The following is a 15732-nucleotide window of genomic DNA, read 5'->3' as shown; positions in this document are numbered from 1 at the left end:
AGGGATCACACGATCAATGACACCGCCACAGTGAAGAACGGGGAAGCTGTGTTTACACACGGCTCTCCTCGTTCTTCAGATCCGGGGACCAATTGCGGGACTCCAGCGGCGATCGGGTCCGCGAGTCCCGCGGCTGTGGTCACGGAGCTTCGGACCAGGTTGTGGGCGCGTGCCCGCGAACCACCGCTGGGCTTTATACAATCACGTACAGGTACGTGATTGTGCCCAGCGGTGCCATTCTGCCGACGTATATCGGCGGTGGGTGGTCCTTAAGTGGTTAAAGGGGTTGTAAAGGTTTTTTCACCTTAATGCATCCTATGCATTAAGGTGAAAAAACATCCGACGGTACTGCCCCCCCGAACCCACCTTATACTTACCTGACCCCTCGAAAGTCCCGCGCGCGTCCACGTGATCCTCTTCGGTTCCCAGCCTGGCCGTTGATTGGCTAGGCTGGACGGATTGATAGCAGCGCAGCCATTGGCTGGGGCTGCTGTCAATCACAGCGGATGATGCGGCGCGCTGGGGGGCGGGGATGAGTGATACAGTCGGCGGCTATGCCCGCCGCTGTATCACAGGAGCGCACTCGCAAAAGCTTTCCGCCGTGCTCACTCGCTCACATGAAGGTGGAAAGCTTTTGCGAGGAGGAACCGAGACAGCCGCCGAGGGACCCCAGAAGACCGGATTCGGGGACACTCTGTGCAAAAAATTTGCCTTTAGTGTTGCTTTAATTATTTTCTGCGGTTTATAGTCTGGCAGTAAACAGATTCAGTTCTAGCTTTCCCACATGATGTTTGAGGAAATAGGGGCTCTTGGGAAATGAATTTCCGGTATTAAGGAGGTTAAAATAAAAACAAAACCGTAAAGTTAGCCCAATTTTTTTATATAATGTGAAAGATGAAGTTACACCGAGAATTATGAGAGAATCGTGGGGCCAGATTCAGATAGGTCAGCGGATGTTTAGATCCGCGTAACCTATCTGATTTACGTTACGCCGCCGCAAGTTTTTGAGGCAAGTGCTTTTATTCAGAAAGCACTTGCCTCTAAACTTGCGCCGGCGGATCGTAAATCCCCCGGCGGAATTCAAATTCCACGGCTAGGGGGCGTGTAAAATTTAAATCGTGCACGTCCCCGCGCCGAACGAACGGCGCATGCGCCGTCCGTAAACTTTCCCAGCGTGCATTGCTCCAAATGACGTCACTAGGACGTCATTGGTTTCGACGTGAGCGTAACTTACGTCCAGCTCTTTTCTGAATCGACGTACGCAAACGACGTAAAATTTCAAAACTCGGCGCGGGAACGACGGCCATACTTAACATAGGATACCCCTCACATAGCAGGGGTAACTATACTCTGGAAAAAGCCGAACGCAAACGCCGTAAAAAAAATGCGCCGAGCGGTCGTTCGTTTCTGAATTCGGCGGAAATCCTGGAATTGCAACATAAAATCCGACGGTGTAAGTCACTTACACCTGTCGGATCTTAGGGATATCTATGCGGAACCTGATTCTATGAATCAGGCGCATAGATCCGACCGACGGAACTCAGAGATACAACGGCGTATCTCTATCTGAATCTGGCCCGTGATCTTTATTCTAAGCCAGGGGTGTCCAAACTTTTTTCAAAGAGGGCCAGATTTGATTAAGTGATTATGCGTGTGGGCCAACTATTTTGCCTGACATTCTTTGAACCATTAAAATTCTGTCTAATGCCGCGTACACAGGGTCGTTTTTTGTGATGAAATAAAACAATGTTTTTCAAACTTCATTTTCATTGCTCTAGCAAAGCGCGGTTACGTTCAGCACGTACGACGGCACATTCAAGCTCGCGTCATAACTTGCTTCTGAGCATGCGCGGGTTTAAAAACGTAATTTTAAACGTTGTTTTACCCACACCCTATCATTTTAAATGACACAAAAAAACGACGTTTTAAAAAAACGACATAAAAAATTTAAGCATGTTCGAATTTTTTTTTGTCGTTTTTCAGAAGACATAAAACAACGTTTTCCCCACACACGGTCATTTTAAATAAGGTTTTAAAAATGTAATTTTTTTTTCATCACAAAAAACGACCGTGTGTACGCGGCATAAGTGTGTTCGTCTGAGCGCTAATACACTGCACAACAAGAATTCTCTTGCCTTTGTGGCTGTGTGTGGTGAAGAGATGAGCTTGGGCGTGTTATTTGGATATACTGTATATATTTTATTTGTGGCCCCAACGAATCCCAGAGCGCTGCTTAGGACTAAGGATGAGCTTGGGTGCGTTATTTGGATATATCGGGCCATATTCTCAGAGAAGTTACGATGGAGTATCTCAGGATACTCCATCGTAACTCCCTTTTTTGACCCGTGTATCTATGCTCCTGATTCTCTTTTTTTACTTCAATGTTTTTTTTTTTTTATTGTTTCCATACAAATACAAAGAGAAATTTACAAATCCGTTTTTTTCCATACTTAGTGCATTTTAAGTGCATACAGGAGATTAAGTACAAACATTAAAAGTGTCCATTCGTCCCATACCTCCCTCCCTCCCCTCCCTCCCTCCTATCTTACTTTAAAGTGCATACACGTTTTTAGTTCTATTCTTTTCCTTTGATTATTACCCATTATTCCTTAATTTAAAGTGAACGACCTATTTTACATAACCACTGTTCCCATATTGCTTTAAATTTTTTGAGGTTTCCTCTTCTAATCCATGTTCCCCTTTCCTTCCCAATTGTGCTATTTATTACATTAAACCATTCCTCTACTGTGGGTGGATTTTGTGCTTGCCATTTTAGTGCTATTAGTTTCCTCGCCTGGAACAGGCATCTTATAACTGCTTCTAATGTGTCCCTCTGCCCCATTCTCTCTTCAATACATCCTAATAGGCAAACCCTGGCTTCAGGTTCCAGGGTGGTACCGAAGGTTGCATTTATAGTGTCCAGAATTCCAACCCAGTATCTATGCAACTTTGGGCATTTCCACATCATGTGGATGATATCCCCTGTATCTTGGCATCTGGGACATTTGTCATCTAGCTTCCAACCAAATCCATATAATTTCTTTGGGGTATAATAGACCCTATGTAGTAGAAATAAATGGGAGACCCGTTGTGACGGGGCTAATGAGACCATTATCCCTAGTTCCAGTATCCTATCCCATTGGTCATTCGTTAAAGGTCCAATATCCTCCTCCCATCTCTGTTTGTTCCTACTCAACTTCTCTTTTCCTATTAACTGATCACTAATCCGTTCGTATAATTCTGATATAAGACCTTTCAGAACCCCCGTCTTTATTAATCTTTGGAGATGCGTGAGCTTTTGCCAGCTTACCGGCTGTGATTTAAATTGGGCTTGTAATGCGTGTCTAACCTGTAAATAAGTAAAAAACATAGAGTTTGGAAGGCTAAATTCACTGCTTAGCTCTGAAAAGAGTTTTAATGTGCAACCTGTATACAGTTGTGCCACTCTGGTTATCCCCCGTTTCTCCCATTCTTTTAGTTTCCCCATAGCCAACATTTCTTTTAAATTATTGTTATCCCATAATGGGGAATATTCTGTTAATCCTTTATAGCCCCAAGCTGATTTTACTGCTTGCCATATCCTCACCACTATCTTTACTGTTGGATTTTTCACAGAGAATGAGTTGGCTTCTAAGGTCTCTATTACAGATCTATGGGGGGACCCTCTTAGTATCATTTTCCCACTCGCGTTTCCTCCCCCCTCTATGCTACATCCCTCCAAATGCTGTAACTGTGCTGCCAAATAATAACTATAAGGATGTGGAACCGCCAATGTCGTCCGCATAAAGCGCGACTTTCTCCTCCTCTGCTCCTCTCTGGAACCCCTGTATTTCCTGTTTACCTCTAATTGCAATCGCCAAGGGCTCAATTGCCAGGGCGAAAAGGAGAGGGGACAGTGGACATCCCTGTCTCGTTCCCCTTTCCAATTCAAAAAACTGTGAAACTTCATTATTTATATTTATTTTGGCCTTTGGGGAGTTATATAATAACTTTATCCATTTAATAAAAGATGGACCAAACCCAAACTTCTCCAGAGCGTACCAGAGATAGTCCCACTCCAAACTATCAAAGGCCTTGGTGGCATCTAATGCTAGGATAGATCTATCACCCGCATTCTCCGTTGGAGTCTGTAAGTTTAAGTACAACCTTCTTATGTTTATACTCGTGGACCGATTCGGAATAAATCCAGATTGATCTGGATGTATTAGTTTCTGAATATATTTATTTATTCTCGTTGCCAATACTTTGGCCAAGATTTTTACATCTGAGCAGAGTAAAGATATCGGTCTATACGATGATGTATCTAATTGGTCTTTCCCTTCCTTCTGGAGCACTATAATAATTGCTTCTAACATTGAAGAGGGTAATCTTCCTCCTTCTATCGCCCAGTTCAGCGTTTTTAGCAGTTCCGGGAGCAGCACCTCACCGTATTGTTTATAAATCTCCGCTGGTAGGCCATCTGGCACTGGGGACTTTTGATTAGAAAGTTCTTTAACTGCCTGCTGTAGTTCCAATAATGTGATTGGGGATTCGATATGCTCCTGATTCTCAGAATCATTTTTGCATAGATACACTTAAGATCCGCCATCTGTAAGTCACTTACACTGGCGGATCTTAAATGCAATGACGCCGGCCGCCGCTAGATGGCATTTACGTGAAGGAGTCATTTGCATATGCAAATGATCCTTCTACGCCCATTCCCGAACGAGTTTGCGTCGCGTAACCGTCGCTAACGTCGTTTGCGTAAGCGGAAACTTACCCCTGCTATATGAGGGGTAAGTTTCCGCAAGTCTCGCGTAGGCCATGTTACGGATGGCGTCGGGTCCCCGTCGTGTTTTTCTGTCGGATACGTCGTTTACGTAAGTCGTTCTTGAATACGACTTTACGTCAATGACGCACACGTCGGCGTCATTGACGTTTTCCGCCGAGAACTGGAGCATGCGCACTGGGCTTTTTGCAGCCCGGCGCATGCCCAGTTCTTTTGCATCGGGGGCGCGCTTCATTTGAATAGAAGCCACCCCCTTGGAGATCCGCCAGGCTACGCCGGGACACTTACACTCCGCTGTCCCAACTTATGGAGCAAGTGGTTGGGGAATACAACACCTGCTCCAGTAAGTTGGGACAGCGGAGTGTAAGTGCCCTAAGCGAAGCAGGCGGAGATTCTTTGAGAATATGGACCATCGTATTTATTGGCGTATAACACGCACAGCCTCACCATTGCCATGAATGCAGCCTCACCATTGCAACCAATGCAGCCTTACCATTGCAACCAATGCAGCCTTACCATTGCAACCAATGCAGCCTTACCATTGCAACCAATGCAGCCTTACCATTGCAACCAATGCAGCCTTGCCATTGCAACCAATGCAGCCTTGCCATTGCAACCAATGCAGCCTTACAATTGCAACCTCACCATTGCAACCAATGCAGCCTCACATGTGCCATTAATGCAGCCTCACATGTGCCATAAATGCAGCCTTACCATTGCCATCAGTGGAGCCTGAACGATGCACATCTGCAGCCTCGGAGGGCAAAGGGAGGGGGCCGGACGAGTGCCAACAGATTAGAAACAGGCGAATGTCTTGTTTACCCTTTGGCCTCTTTAATACAAAGTCCTGCCTCCTATGATAGACAGAACAGTCGTCCAATGGCATCCCAGGAGACGGGACTTCCAATAGAGACGCTGCTGAGTAAACAGGAGATTCTCTTCATGTAATCTGACGGCGCTCGTCCTGCCCCCTCCCTGTCCCCTCCAAGGCAGCGCCGACAAATACAGTATATATCTTTTGTGGCCCTGGGGGCCACAAACAATATATATATCCAAATCCCCAGGGGGGCCATAGTAAATCAACAGGGGGGCTGCATTTGGCCCTCGGGCCTAACTTTGGACATGCCTGTTCTAAGCAAATAAAATTGTGATTCTCATTTTATCCAGAATTGTGCCGCTCTAATAAACAGTCCTTGTTCCAATTGTAATAATAATAAAAAAAAATGAAATGAAAAACCCCAGTTTAGTTTATTTATTGGATAAGCTGGACTTTTATTTGAAGTATAAAACTTTTATATATAGACAGCATTTCACCTTCCCAGTGTAACAAAATGACTTGAAATTTGTAAAACTACACACTGAATTTGTTTTCAATTTTTACAAAATGTTTTATTGTTTCCGTGAAAAAAAATAAAAAATTCTCAAGGTTTCAAAATTTTCGGAAATGTTGCATCTCTTTTGCCCATAAAGTGGGTATGATGGTCAGGGGTATCATAAGTTGGTCATACATTGTATGTGTTGGGTAGCCGTAACATGAGAGTTGTTCCAAATGATTGATCTGATACTATTCTACATGTCTGTCTATATTCCCGTTAGTATAAGAAGTGACTTTTCTTCTGTACCACTTCCTTTCATTCCCAGGCTGTGTTTTATGGTATGCTATTCGCCTTCACCTACCTGGCTTTACAAAAGCAGCAAGTCCTCCATGAAGGAAAGGGGGATCCTCTCTTCACCACCAGAGTGTCCAACGTCTTACTCTTCGCGTCCGTGGTCTCCTTTCTGGTAAGTGTTAACCGCTTGACCTCCAGAAGATTTACTCCCTTCATGACCAGGCCATTCTTTGCGATACAGTACTGCGTTACTTCAACCAGTTAACCACTTAAGACCCGGACCAATATGCAGGTTAAGGACCTTGCCCCTTTTTTGCGATTCGGCACTGCGTCGCTTTAACTGACAATTGCGCGGTCGTGCAACGTGGCTCCCAAACAAAATTGGCGTCCTTTTTTTCCCACAAATAGAGCTTTCTTTTGGTGGTATTTGATCACCTCTGCGGTTTTTAGTTTTTGCGATATAAACAAAAATAGAGCGAAAATTTAAAAAAAAAATACATTTTTTTTTTACTTTTTGCTATAATAAATATCCCCCAAAAAGAAAACTTTTTTTTTCCCCTCCGTTTTTAGGCCGATACGTATTCTACCTATTATTGGTAAAAAATCGCAATAAGCGTTTAATGATTGGTTTGTGCAAAATTTATAGCGTTTACAAAATAGAGGATGGTTTTATGGCATTTTAATAATTTTTTTTTTTTTACTACTAATGGCGGTGATCAGCGTTTTTTTTTTTTTTTTTCGTGACTGCGACATTATGGCAGACACATCGGACAATTTTCACAGCAAAAGCAAAGATTACTGTGAAAATTACAATTGCAGTTTAGGAGTTAACCACTAGGGGGCGCTGTAGGGGTTAAGTGTGACCTCATATGTGTTTCTAACTGTAGGGGGGCGGGGCTGGACGTGTGACGTCATTGATCGTCTTTCCCTATATCAGGGAACAGACTATCAATGACGGCGCCACTGTAAAGTTTACACACACCTCTCCCTGTTCTTCAGCTCCTGTGACTGATCGCGGGACACCGGCGGCGATCGGGTCCCACAGCCGCGGTCACGGAGCTTCGGACCGGGTCGCGTGCATGTGCCGGCGACCCACGGTTGGGCTCTTAAAGGTGCTTGTGCCATTCTGCCGACATATATGTGCAGGAGATGGTCCTTAAGTGGTTAAGGACCGCCGCACGCCTAAATACGTCGGTAGAATGGCATGGCTGGGCATATGGACAGGCAGGTACGTCGCCTTTAAGAAGCCCGTGGCACGCTCGCGAACCGGTCTTGTGCTCCGTGACCGCGCCCGCGGACCCGATCGCCGCCAGTGTCCCGCGATCGTATCACAGAGCTGAAGAACGGGGAGAGGTAAGTGTAAACAAACCTCTCCCCGTGCTTCCTAGTGAGCCTGTCAGTGATCGTCTGTTTCCTGTCATAGGGAACGACGATCAGTGACGTCACACGCCCAGCCACGACCCCCTACAGTAAGAAATACACATTAGGGAACACTTAACCCCTTTAGCGCCCCCCTACAGGTTAACCCCTTCACTGCCAGTGCTTTTTTACAGTAATCAGTGCATTTTTATAGCACTGTTTGCTGTAAAAAATTACAATGGCCCCAAAATAGTGTCAAAAGTTACCTGTCCTGGGTGCCCCGCGATGTCGGTAGCCGAAGCCGAGCAATCGCTCAGGTCTTTTTTTTTTTTGTAGCCTTTTTGGCTATTTTTCTTTTAGGGTGGACCTCCGCTTTAATTACACTCATCCCATTCTTTTGCTCTTTAAAAACATTGGGCTAGATTCAGATAGGGGGACGTAAGTTTGTGCGGGCGTAGCGTATCCTATTTACGCTACGCCTCCGCAACTTAGACGGGCAAGTGCAGTATTCACAAAGCACTTGCTCCGTAAGTTGCGGCGGCGTAGCGTAAATCAGCCGGCGTAAGCGCGCCAAATTCAAATTGAGAAGAGGTGGGCATGTTTTATGTAAATAAAACATGACCCCACGTAAATTACGTCTTTAACCCACTGCGCATGCGCCATCCGTGAAAGAATCCCAGTGCACATGCTCGAAATTCCGCCGCAAATCGACGATGCTTTCGACGTGGACGTAATTTACACAAAGCCCTATTCGCGAACGACTTACGCAAAAAAAATCAAAATTCGCCGTGGGAACGACGTCCATACTTAACATTGCGTACGCCTCATAGAAGCAGGAGTAACGTTACGCCGGAAAAAGCCTTACGCAAACGACGTAAAAAATTCCGCCGGGCGCACGTACGTTTCTGAATCGGCGTAGCCAGCGCATTTGCATATTCTACGCTGAAAGCGACGGAAGCGCCACCTAGCGGCCAGCGTAAATATGCAACTAAGATACGACGGCGTAAGAGACTTGCGCCGCTCGTATCTTAGCCTAATTTAAGCGTATCTGATTTCCAGAATACGCTTAAATCTACGACGGCGTAGATTCAGAGTTACGACGGCGTATCTACTGATACGCCGCCGTAACTCTCTATGAATCTAGCCCATAGTTAAAAGACTTTTTATATTCTGTTAAACTGATCCTTCCCAGAGCGAGCTTCAGATTTCCTTTTGTGCACTTATCCCATCTAGTGGTGAGATGGGGTATGGCATCTAAGTGGCATCTTATTTTAGCAGGTTAGAAATTGTTTGTAATTTTCTCATGATCTGATATGGGTGTTCTCTGTTCCCCTAGACATACTCCATCTGGGCCAGCAGTTGTAAAAACAAGACGGATTGCAATGCGATGCACCCCTCAGTCTCTGTTGTACAGGTATGACTTTATTATGTGATGTATTAAAAAAAACTACTTTCATACAATCCCGAGCAGTTCCAATCCCAGGAAAATAGGAGGGCGGGGGATACTTTGAGTAGCGGCCTGTATATTATACCCCTTCAGTTTTCAGGGCTGTGATTGTTTAACTGTAAATGACCTGGTCCTGCACTGTACCCATTTTATATCAATTTTGAGAGCAATAGAGCTTTCATTTGTTGGTAATTAACCACTTAACCCCCAGGCCATATTGCTGGTCAAAGACCAGAGTACTTTTTGCGATTCGGCACTGCGTCAATTTAACTGACAATTGCGCGGTCGTGCGACGTGGCTCCCAAACAAAATTGGCGTCCTTTTTCCCCACAAATAGAGCTTTCTTTTGGTGGTATTTGATCATCTCTGCGATTTTTAGTTTTTGCGCTATAAACAAAAATAGAGCGTCAATTTTGAAAAAAATTAATATTTTTTACTTTTTGCTATAATAAATATCCCCCAAAAATATATAAAAAAACATTTTTTTTCCTCAGTTTAGGCCGATACGTATTCTTCTACATATTTTTCGTAAAAAAAAAACGCAATAAGCGTTTATTGATTGGTTTGCGCAAAAGTTATAGCGTTTACAAAATAGGGGGTATTTTTATGGCATTTTTATTAATATTTTTTTTACTAGTAATGGCGGCGATCAGCAATTTTTTTTCTGTACTGCGACATTATGGCGGACACTTTTGACACATTTTTGGGACCATTGGCATTTTTATAGCGATCAGTGCTATAAAAATGCATTGGATTACTATAAAAATGCCACTGGCAGTGAAGGGGTTAACACTAGGGGGCGGGGAAGGGGTTAAGTATGTCCCTGGGTGTGTTCTTACTGTAGGGGGGGTGGCCTCACTAGGGGAAACACTGATCTTCTGTTCATACATTGTATGAACAGAAGATCAGCATTTCTCTCCCTGACAGGACCGGGAGCTGTGTGTTTACACACACAGCTCCCGGTCCCCGCTCTGTAACGAGTGTTCGCGTGTGCCCGGTGGTGATCACGCCCGCCGGGCACACGCACGGGGGTTGGGGCGAGTGGTGGGCGCGCGCGCCCCTGGTAACCTGCGAGAGAGCTGACGTAGAGCTACGGGCTCTCGCGCAGGAGAGCCAACCTGCCGCCGTAGAATGATGGCGGCAGGTCGGCAAGTAGTTAATAACCAAAAAAAAGTCACCAAGAGAAAGGGGGCCATTGAGAATACTGACAGCAATAAATTAAGACAGGGGTTCTAACCCTTCCCCATCTAAAATGGAAAAAAAAAGCATAAAACAAATAATTAAAATGTCATCTACACATAATGTATATTGTATATTGTCCTATCAACAATTACTACCACCGTATACTTTACCGTATGAGCCTTACAGCTGTGGCCAAATGTTTGGAGAATGACACAAATATTAATTTTCACAATGTCTGCGGCTTCAGTGTTTTTAGATCTTTTTATCAGATGTTACTTTGCTATACTGAAGTATAATTGCAAGCATTTCATACGTGTCAAAGGCTTTTATTGACAATGACATGAAGTTTATGCATAGAGTCAATATTTGCAGTATTGACCCTTCTTTGCAAGACCTCTGCAATTCATCCTGGCGTGCTGTCAATCAACTTCTGGGCCACATCCTGACCAATGGCAGCCCATTCTTGTATAATCAATGCTTGGAGTTTGTCAGAATTTGTGTTTTTTTTTTTTTTTTCACCCGCCTCTTGAGGATTGACCACAAGTTCTCAATGGGATTAACCATTTCACGCCCGGTCAATATACAATTGACGTCCGGGAAGTGGTTGTGAAATCCTGACTGGTCATCTATTGACGTCCTGCAGGATTTCATGCCGGCGCGCAGCGATCGGTGATGCGGGGTGTCAGTCTGACACTGTGCATCTCCGATCTCGGTAAAGAGCCTCCGGCGGAGGCTCTTTAACACGTGATTAGGCGTATCCAATCACGGCTGATCACGATGTAAACAGGAAGCGCCGTTGATCGGCTCTTCCTCACTCGCATCTGATAGACGCGAGTAGAGGAGAGCCGATCGGCGGCTCTCCTGACAGAGGGGGGGTTCACGCTGATTGTTTATCAGCGCAGCCCCCCCCCTCAGATGACCACACTAGACCACAGGGAAGCCGCCAGGACCACCAGGGATTGGAGGAAACGTGGATGGCCAGGTACATCCCCCATGGCCATCCACATGTAAAAAATATGCACAATAGATGCCAATCCGTGCCCACAAATGGGAACTGACTGGCAACATGGGCACTGATTGGAAAAATTGTAAATAAACAAGTGCCACCCCTCAGTGTCCATCAGTGCCACCCCTCAGTTTCCATCGGTGCCACTTCTCAGTGCCCATCAATGCCCAGTGCCCACCTATCTGTGCCACCCATTAGTGCCACCCATATGTGCCCATCTGTGCCGCATACCAGCGCTGCCTATCAGTGCCGCCTATGAGTGTCCATCAGTGCCACCTCATCGGTGCCCGTAATTAAAAAAGAAAACTTACTTATTTACAAAAAAAATTAACAAAAAAAATAAACTTTTGGCAGAGGTGATCAAATACCACCAAAATGAAGCGCAGAAAGCTAAACATTGGCTTGGGCAGGAAGCTGCGTAAAAGCCGGGTATGGGAGTTGTAAAGGTTATTATTATTATTTTTTTTTCTAAATAGGTTCCTTTAAAGTGGTAAACCCAACCACACATCTTGCACCTACAGGTAAGCCTAGATTAAGGCTTACCTGTAGGTGCAATAAATATCTCCCTTACCTACATGGTTAAGGAGATGTGTGCTGAAAACACAGCACCGATGTCTAGGGAGCATGCGTGCCGTAGACAATGGCGCAGGCGCCCTGAGAGTGCCATTTTTGAGCCTGGAAAATTCGGGGTTAATGGCAAATTTTCGCACATGCGAGGAGATCGGCCGGTCCCGCGCGCAGGCGCGGGAGTGACGTCATTGCCGCTCTGGCCAGTCGCTGCGCCGGAACGGCGATTACAGGAAGAAGATTGCCGGAGACATGGCGACGGAGGGCGCGGAGGAGAACTTCGGGGGCTTTGTTCTCAGGTAAGTTGATCATAATGAGCTAGTATGCTCCCCCTTCCTTGGGACTACTTCCCTGCGGGGAGACGCTGTGAAAGTTCAGGGATGTAGTCCCGAGGGAGGGGGCTAGCACGCTGACTAACCCCCAGCCAGAACAGCTCAGATAATCGGGGCAAGCTGGGATGTAGTCCCAAGGAAGGGAGTGAGCACGCTGACTAACCCCCAGCCAGAACCGTTGAGATGGGGGCAAGCTGGGATGTAGTCCCAAGGAAGGCGGTGAGCACGCTGACTAACCCCCCAGCCAGAACGGCTCAGATGATGGGGGCAAGCTGGGATGTAGTCCCAAGGAAGGCGGTGAGCACGCTGACTAACCCCCAGCCAGAACGGCTCAGATAATGGGAGCAAGCTGGGATGTAGTCCCGAGGGAGGGGGCGAGCACGCTGACTAACCCCCAGCCAGAAAGGCTCAGATGATGGGGGCAAGCTGGGATGTAGTCCTGAGGGAGGGGGCGAGCACGCTGACTAACCCCCAGCCAGAACGGCTCAGATGATGGGGGCAAGCTGGGATGTAGTCCCAAGGGAGGGGGCGAGCACGCTGACTAACCCCCAGCCAGAACGGCTCAGATGATGGGGGCAAGCCTGGATGTAGTCCCAAGGGAGGGGGCGAGCACGCTGACATGTTGATGTTTTGTTCCTCAAGCCACTTGGGTATCATTTTTGCCCTATGGCATGGTGCTCCATCATCCTGGAAAAGACATTGTTCCTCAAACTGTTGTTGGATGGTTGGGAGAAGTTGCTCTCAGGGGATGTTTTTGTTCCATTCTTTATTCATGGCTGTGTTATTAGAAAAAATTGTGAGTGAGCCCCCCACTCCCTTGTCTGAGGAGCAATCCCACACATGAATGGTCTCGGGATGCGTTACTGTTGGCACGACACAGGACTGATGGCAGCGCTGACCTTTTCTTCTACGGACACGTTTTTTTTTCCAGATGCCCCAAACAATCAGAAGAGGATTCATTCGAGAAAATGACTTTCCCCCAGTCCTCAGCAGTCCATTCCTGTGCCTTTTGTAGACTATCAGTCTGTCCCTGATGTGTTTCCTGGAGAGAAGTGGCTTATTTGCAGCCCTTCTTGATACCAGGCCGTCCTCCAAAAGTTCTCTCACTGTGGGTGCCGATGTCCTCACACCTGCCTGCTGCCTGCCATTCCTGGGCAAGCTCTGCATGCATGAAGGTTTTTTTTGCATAGAATGCCATCATCTATTCATTTACATCGCCCCCTCCTGCTGCCTTCTGGGACCTGTGTGAGTGTCACAGACTCGCGCATGCGCAGTAGGAAACCGGCTGTGAAGACTGGAGGTTTCACTGTCGGTTTCAATACCTACATTATGGGGGATATAGGATTTGATTTACATTGTGCTACATAATAAGTAACATATTTCTGTCTTGTATCTTTCCTGCAGATTTTAGCCTTTGTCCTCATTAGGAACATTCCTGGGTACGCTCGCTCTGTGTACAGCTCCTTCTTTGCCTGGTTTGGTAAAATATCCTTAGAGGTAAGTACTGGTGTGTGTTTGGTAAAGGAACTGGCAGACATCACACAACGCTCTTTTCAGATCTTATCACTGAACACAACACCCCGGCCCTTATATGCCCAACCTGCGACCCCTGGGCCACATGCGGCCCTTTGGTATGTGATGTGTATCCCTCGAACCTCAGCAGTCTGTAGTGGGAACATTGTTTGGGGTAATAGCATTGATCTTTAGTAGCCTCTTGTAACATGTTCCCAGTTTTATATGGTCTTCTGCAGCGTATCCCCAGCCAACCATGTATGCTGTCCTCACTCTCTGACCCTCATTGCCTCGATTTGATCTGCAGTCTCTGACAGTCCTCTCAAGCATTGCATACAGAACGCATATAACACCTCTGTGACATACATGCGTGTATATACGCCCACGTGCACCTACCTACTCACTAATACAAACATGCATAACACCTGCCTTTACACGCACCCTTACACTGCAATTCCATTACACACCTGTGTAAAATAACAAGAAAGGCCCGGGACTGCATGCCATCATCATATCACACCACACTATGTATATCCGTATCCTCATTTAATCTATTAGGACTCAAAGGGCCAAATCCACAAAAGAGATACGCAGGCGGAACTGCTGTTCAGCCTGCGTATCCCTGTGGCTATCTTTGGAAACGATCCTCAGAAGGATTTTTCCAAAGTTAGGCAGAAGATCCGACATCTGTAAGAGACTTACACTGTCAGATCTTAGGATACAGTACCGCATCCGCCGCTGGGGGCATTTCGAGCCGAAATGCCGCCGTATGCACCGTATGCAAATGAGTACTTAAGCAGATCCACAAAGCATTTAAGCATTTAAGCATTGTGGTTTCTGCGTAAGTTCCGATTTGCTTGCGTAAAATTAGGGCTGGTTTTACAATGTGTAAAGTTAGTACACCATGTAAAACCAGACCTTTTTTTCGATCGCCGCGATTTTTTTTTAAATTTGAATTTTTTTTCCCGGCGCGTAAAATTTTTTTTCACCCGTCACAACTTTATTGTCCCGTCGCAATCCACAAAGCCCGGCGTAAATTACGTTCGCGCGCTGCACGTCGGGAAAAATGACGTCACACGCATGCGCAGTACGTCCAGCGCGGGAGCGCGCCTAATTTAAATGGGAATCGCCCATTTAAACTAGGAACACCTTACGATGGACGGAGTTAAGTTGCGCTGCCGAAATTTTCCGGGTAAGTGCTTTGAGGATCGGTACTTAAAGGGGTTGTAAAGGTTTGTCTTTTATTTTCTAAATTGGTTCCTTTAAGCTAGTGCATTGTTGGTTCACTTACCTTTTCCTTCGATTTCTCTTCTAAATGTTTTTTTTTTCTTTGTTTGAATTCCTCACTTCCTGTTTCTCCTCAGTAAGCTTTCCACCATCATCCGAGTGGTGGAAAGTCAATTAGAACAGCTTACTGAACACCTTACTGAGGAGGAACAGGAAGTGAGAAATCCAGACAAAGAAAACAAAGAAAAAAAACATTTAGAAGAGAAATAGAAGAAAAAAGGTAAGTGAACCAACAATGCGCTAGCTCAAAGTAACCCATTTAGAAAATAAAAAACGAACCTTTACAACCCCTTTAACTTCGGAAAATTGCGGCAGTGTAACTTAACTCTGAAAAGTTAAGTTTGGCTGCATGTCTGTGGATTTGGCCCAAAGTGTGTAATTTATGAATCCAAAATGTTTCCCCCTTGCACAGTCTTAGGAATTTCTCATTATCCGTGAGATAGGTAGGCATAAATTCAATGGCAAAGTACAGCTAGAGAACTGACCATGCCTAGTGTGGTCAATTTTTGATAGGAAAGCAGAGGGACTGGCAGGAACACCAGGGAACTTTCTCATACAAGTACATGGTACAGCAGGCACATGTCAGGTATATGAAATGTTTGGTTTACATCAGGGGTCTCCAAACTTTCAAAGCAAAGGGCCAGTTTACTATCCTTCAGGCT

The 15732-nt window shown here is 45.8% G+C and overlaps 1 protein-coding gene across 1 annotated transcript in view; it reads left to right on the top strand.

Moving 5' to 3' along the window:
* The window catches only part of CASD1 (CAS1 domain containing 1), a 74441-nt gene that overhangs the window by 55942 nt on the left and 2767 nt on the right, over positions 1-15732 (top strand). The window contains exons 15-17 of the mRNA XM_040352318.1: positions 6410-6550; positions 9074-9151; positions 13676-13768. Coding sequence (XP_040208252.1) covers positions 6410-6550; positions 9074-9151; positions 13676-13768 — 312 coding nt within the window. The remainder of the gene's footprint in view (positions 1-6409; positions 6551-9073; positions 9152-13675; positions 13769-15732) is intronic.

Source organism: Rana temporaria, chromosome 5 (genome assembly GCF_905171775.1).
Source record: "Rana temporaria chromosome 5, aRanTem1.1, whole genome shotgun sequence".
NCBI classification, from domain to species: Eukaryota; Metazoa; Chordata; class Amphibia; order Anura; family Ranidae; genus Rana; species Rana temporaria.
This window is presented reverse-complemented; position numbering and strand designations above follow the sequence as displayed.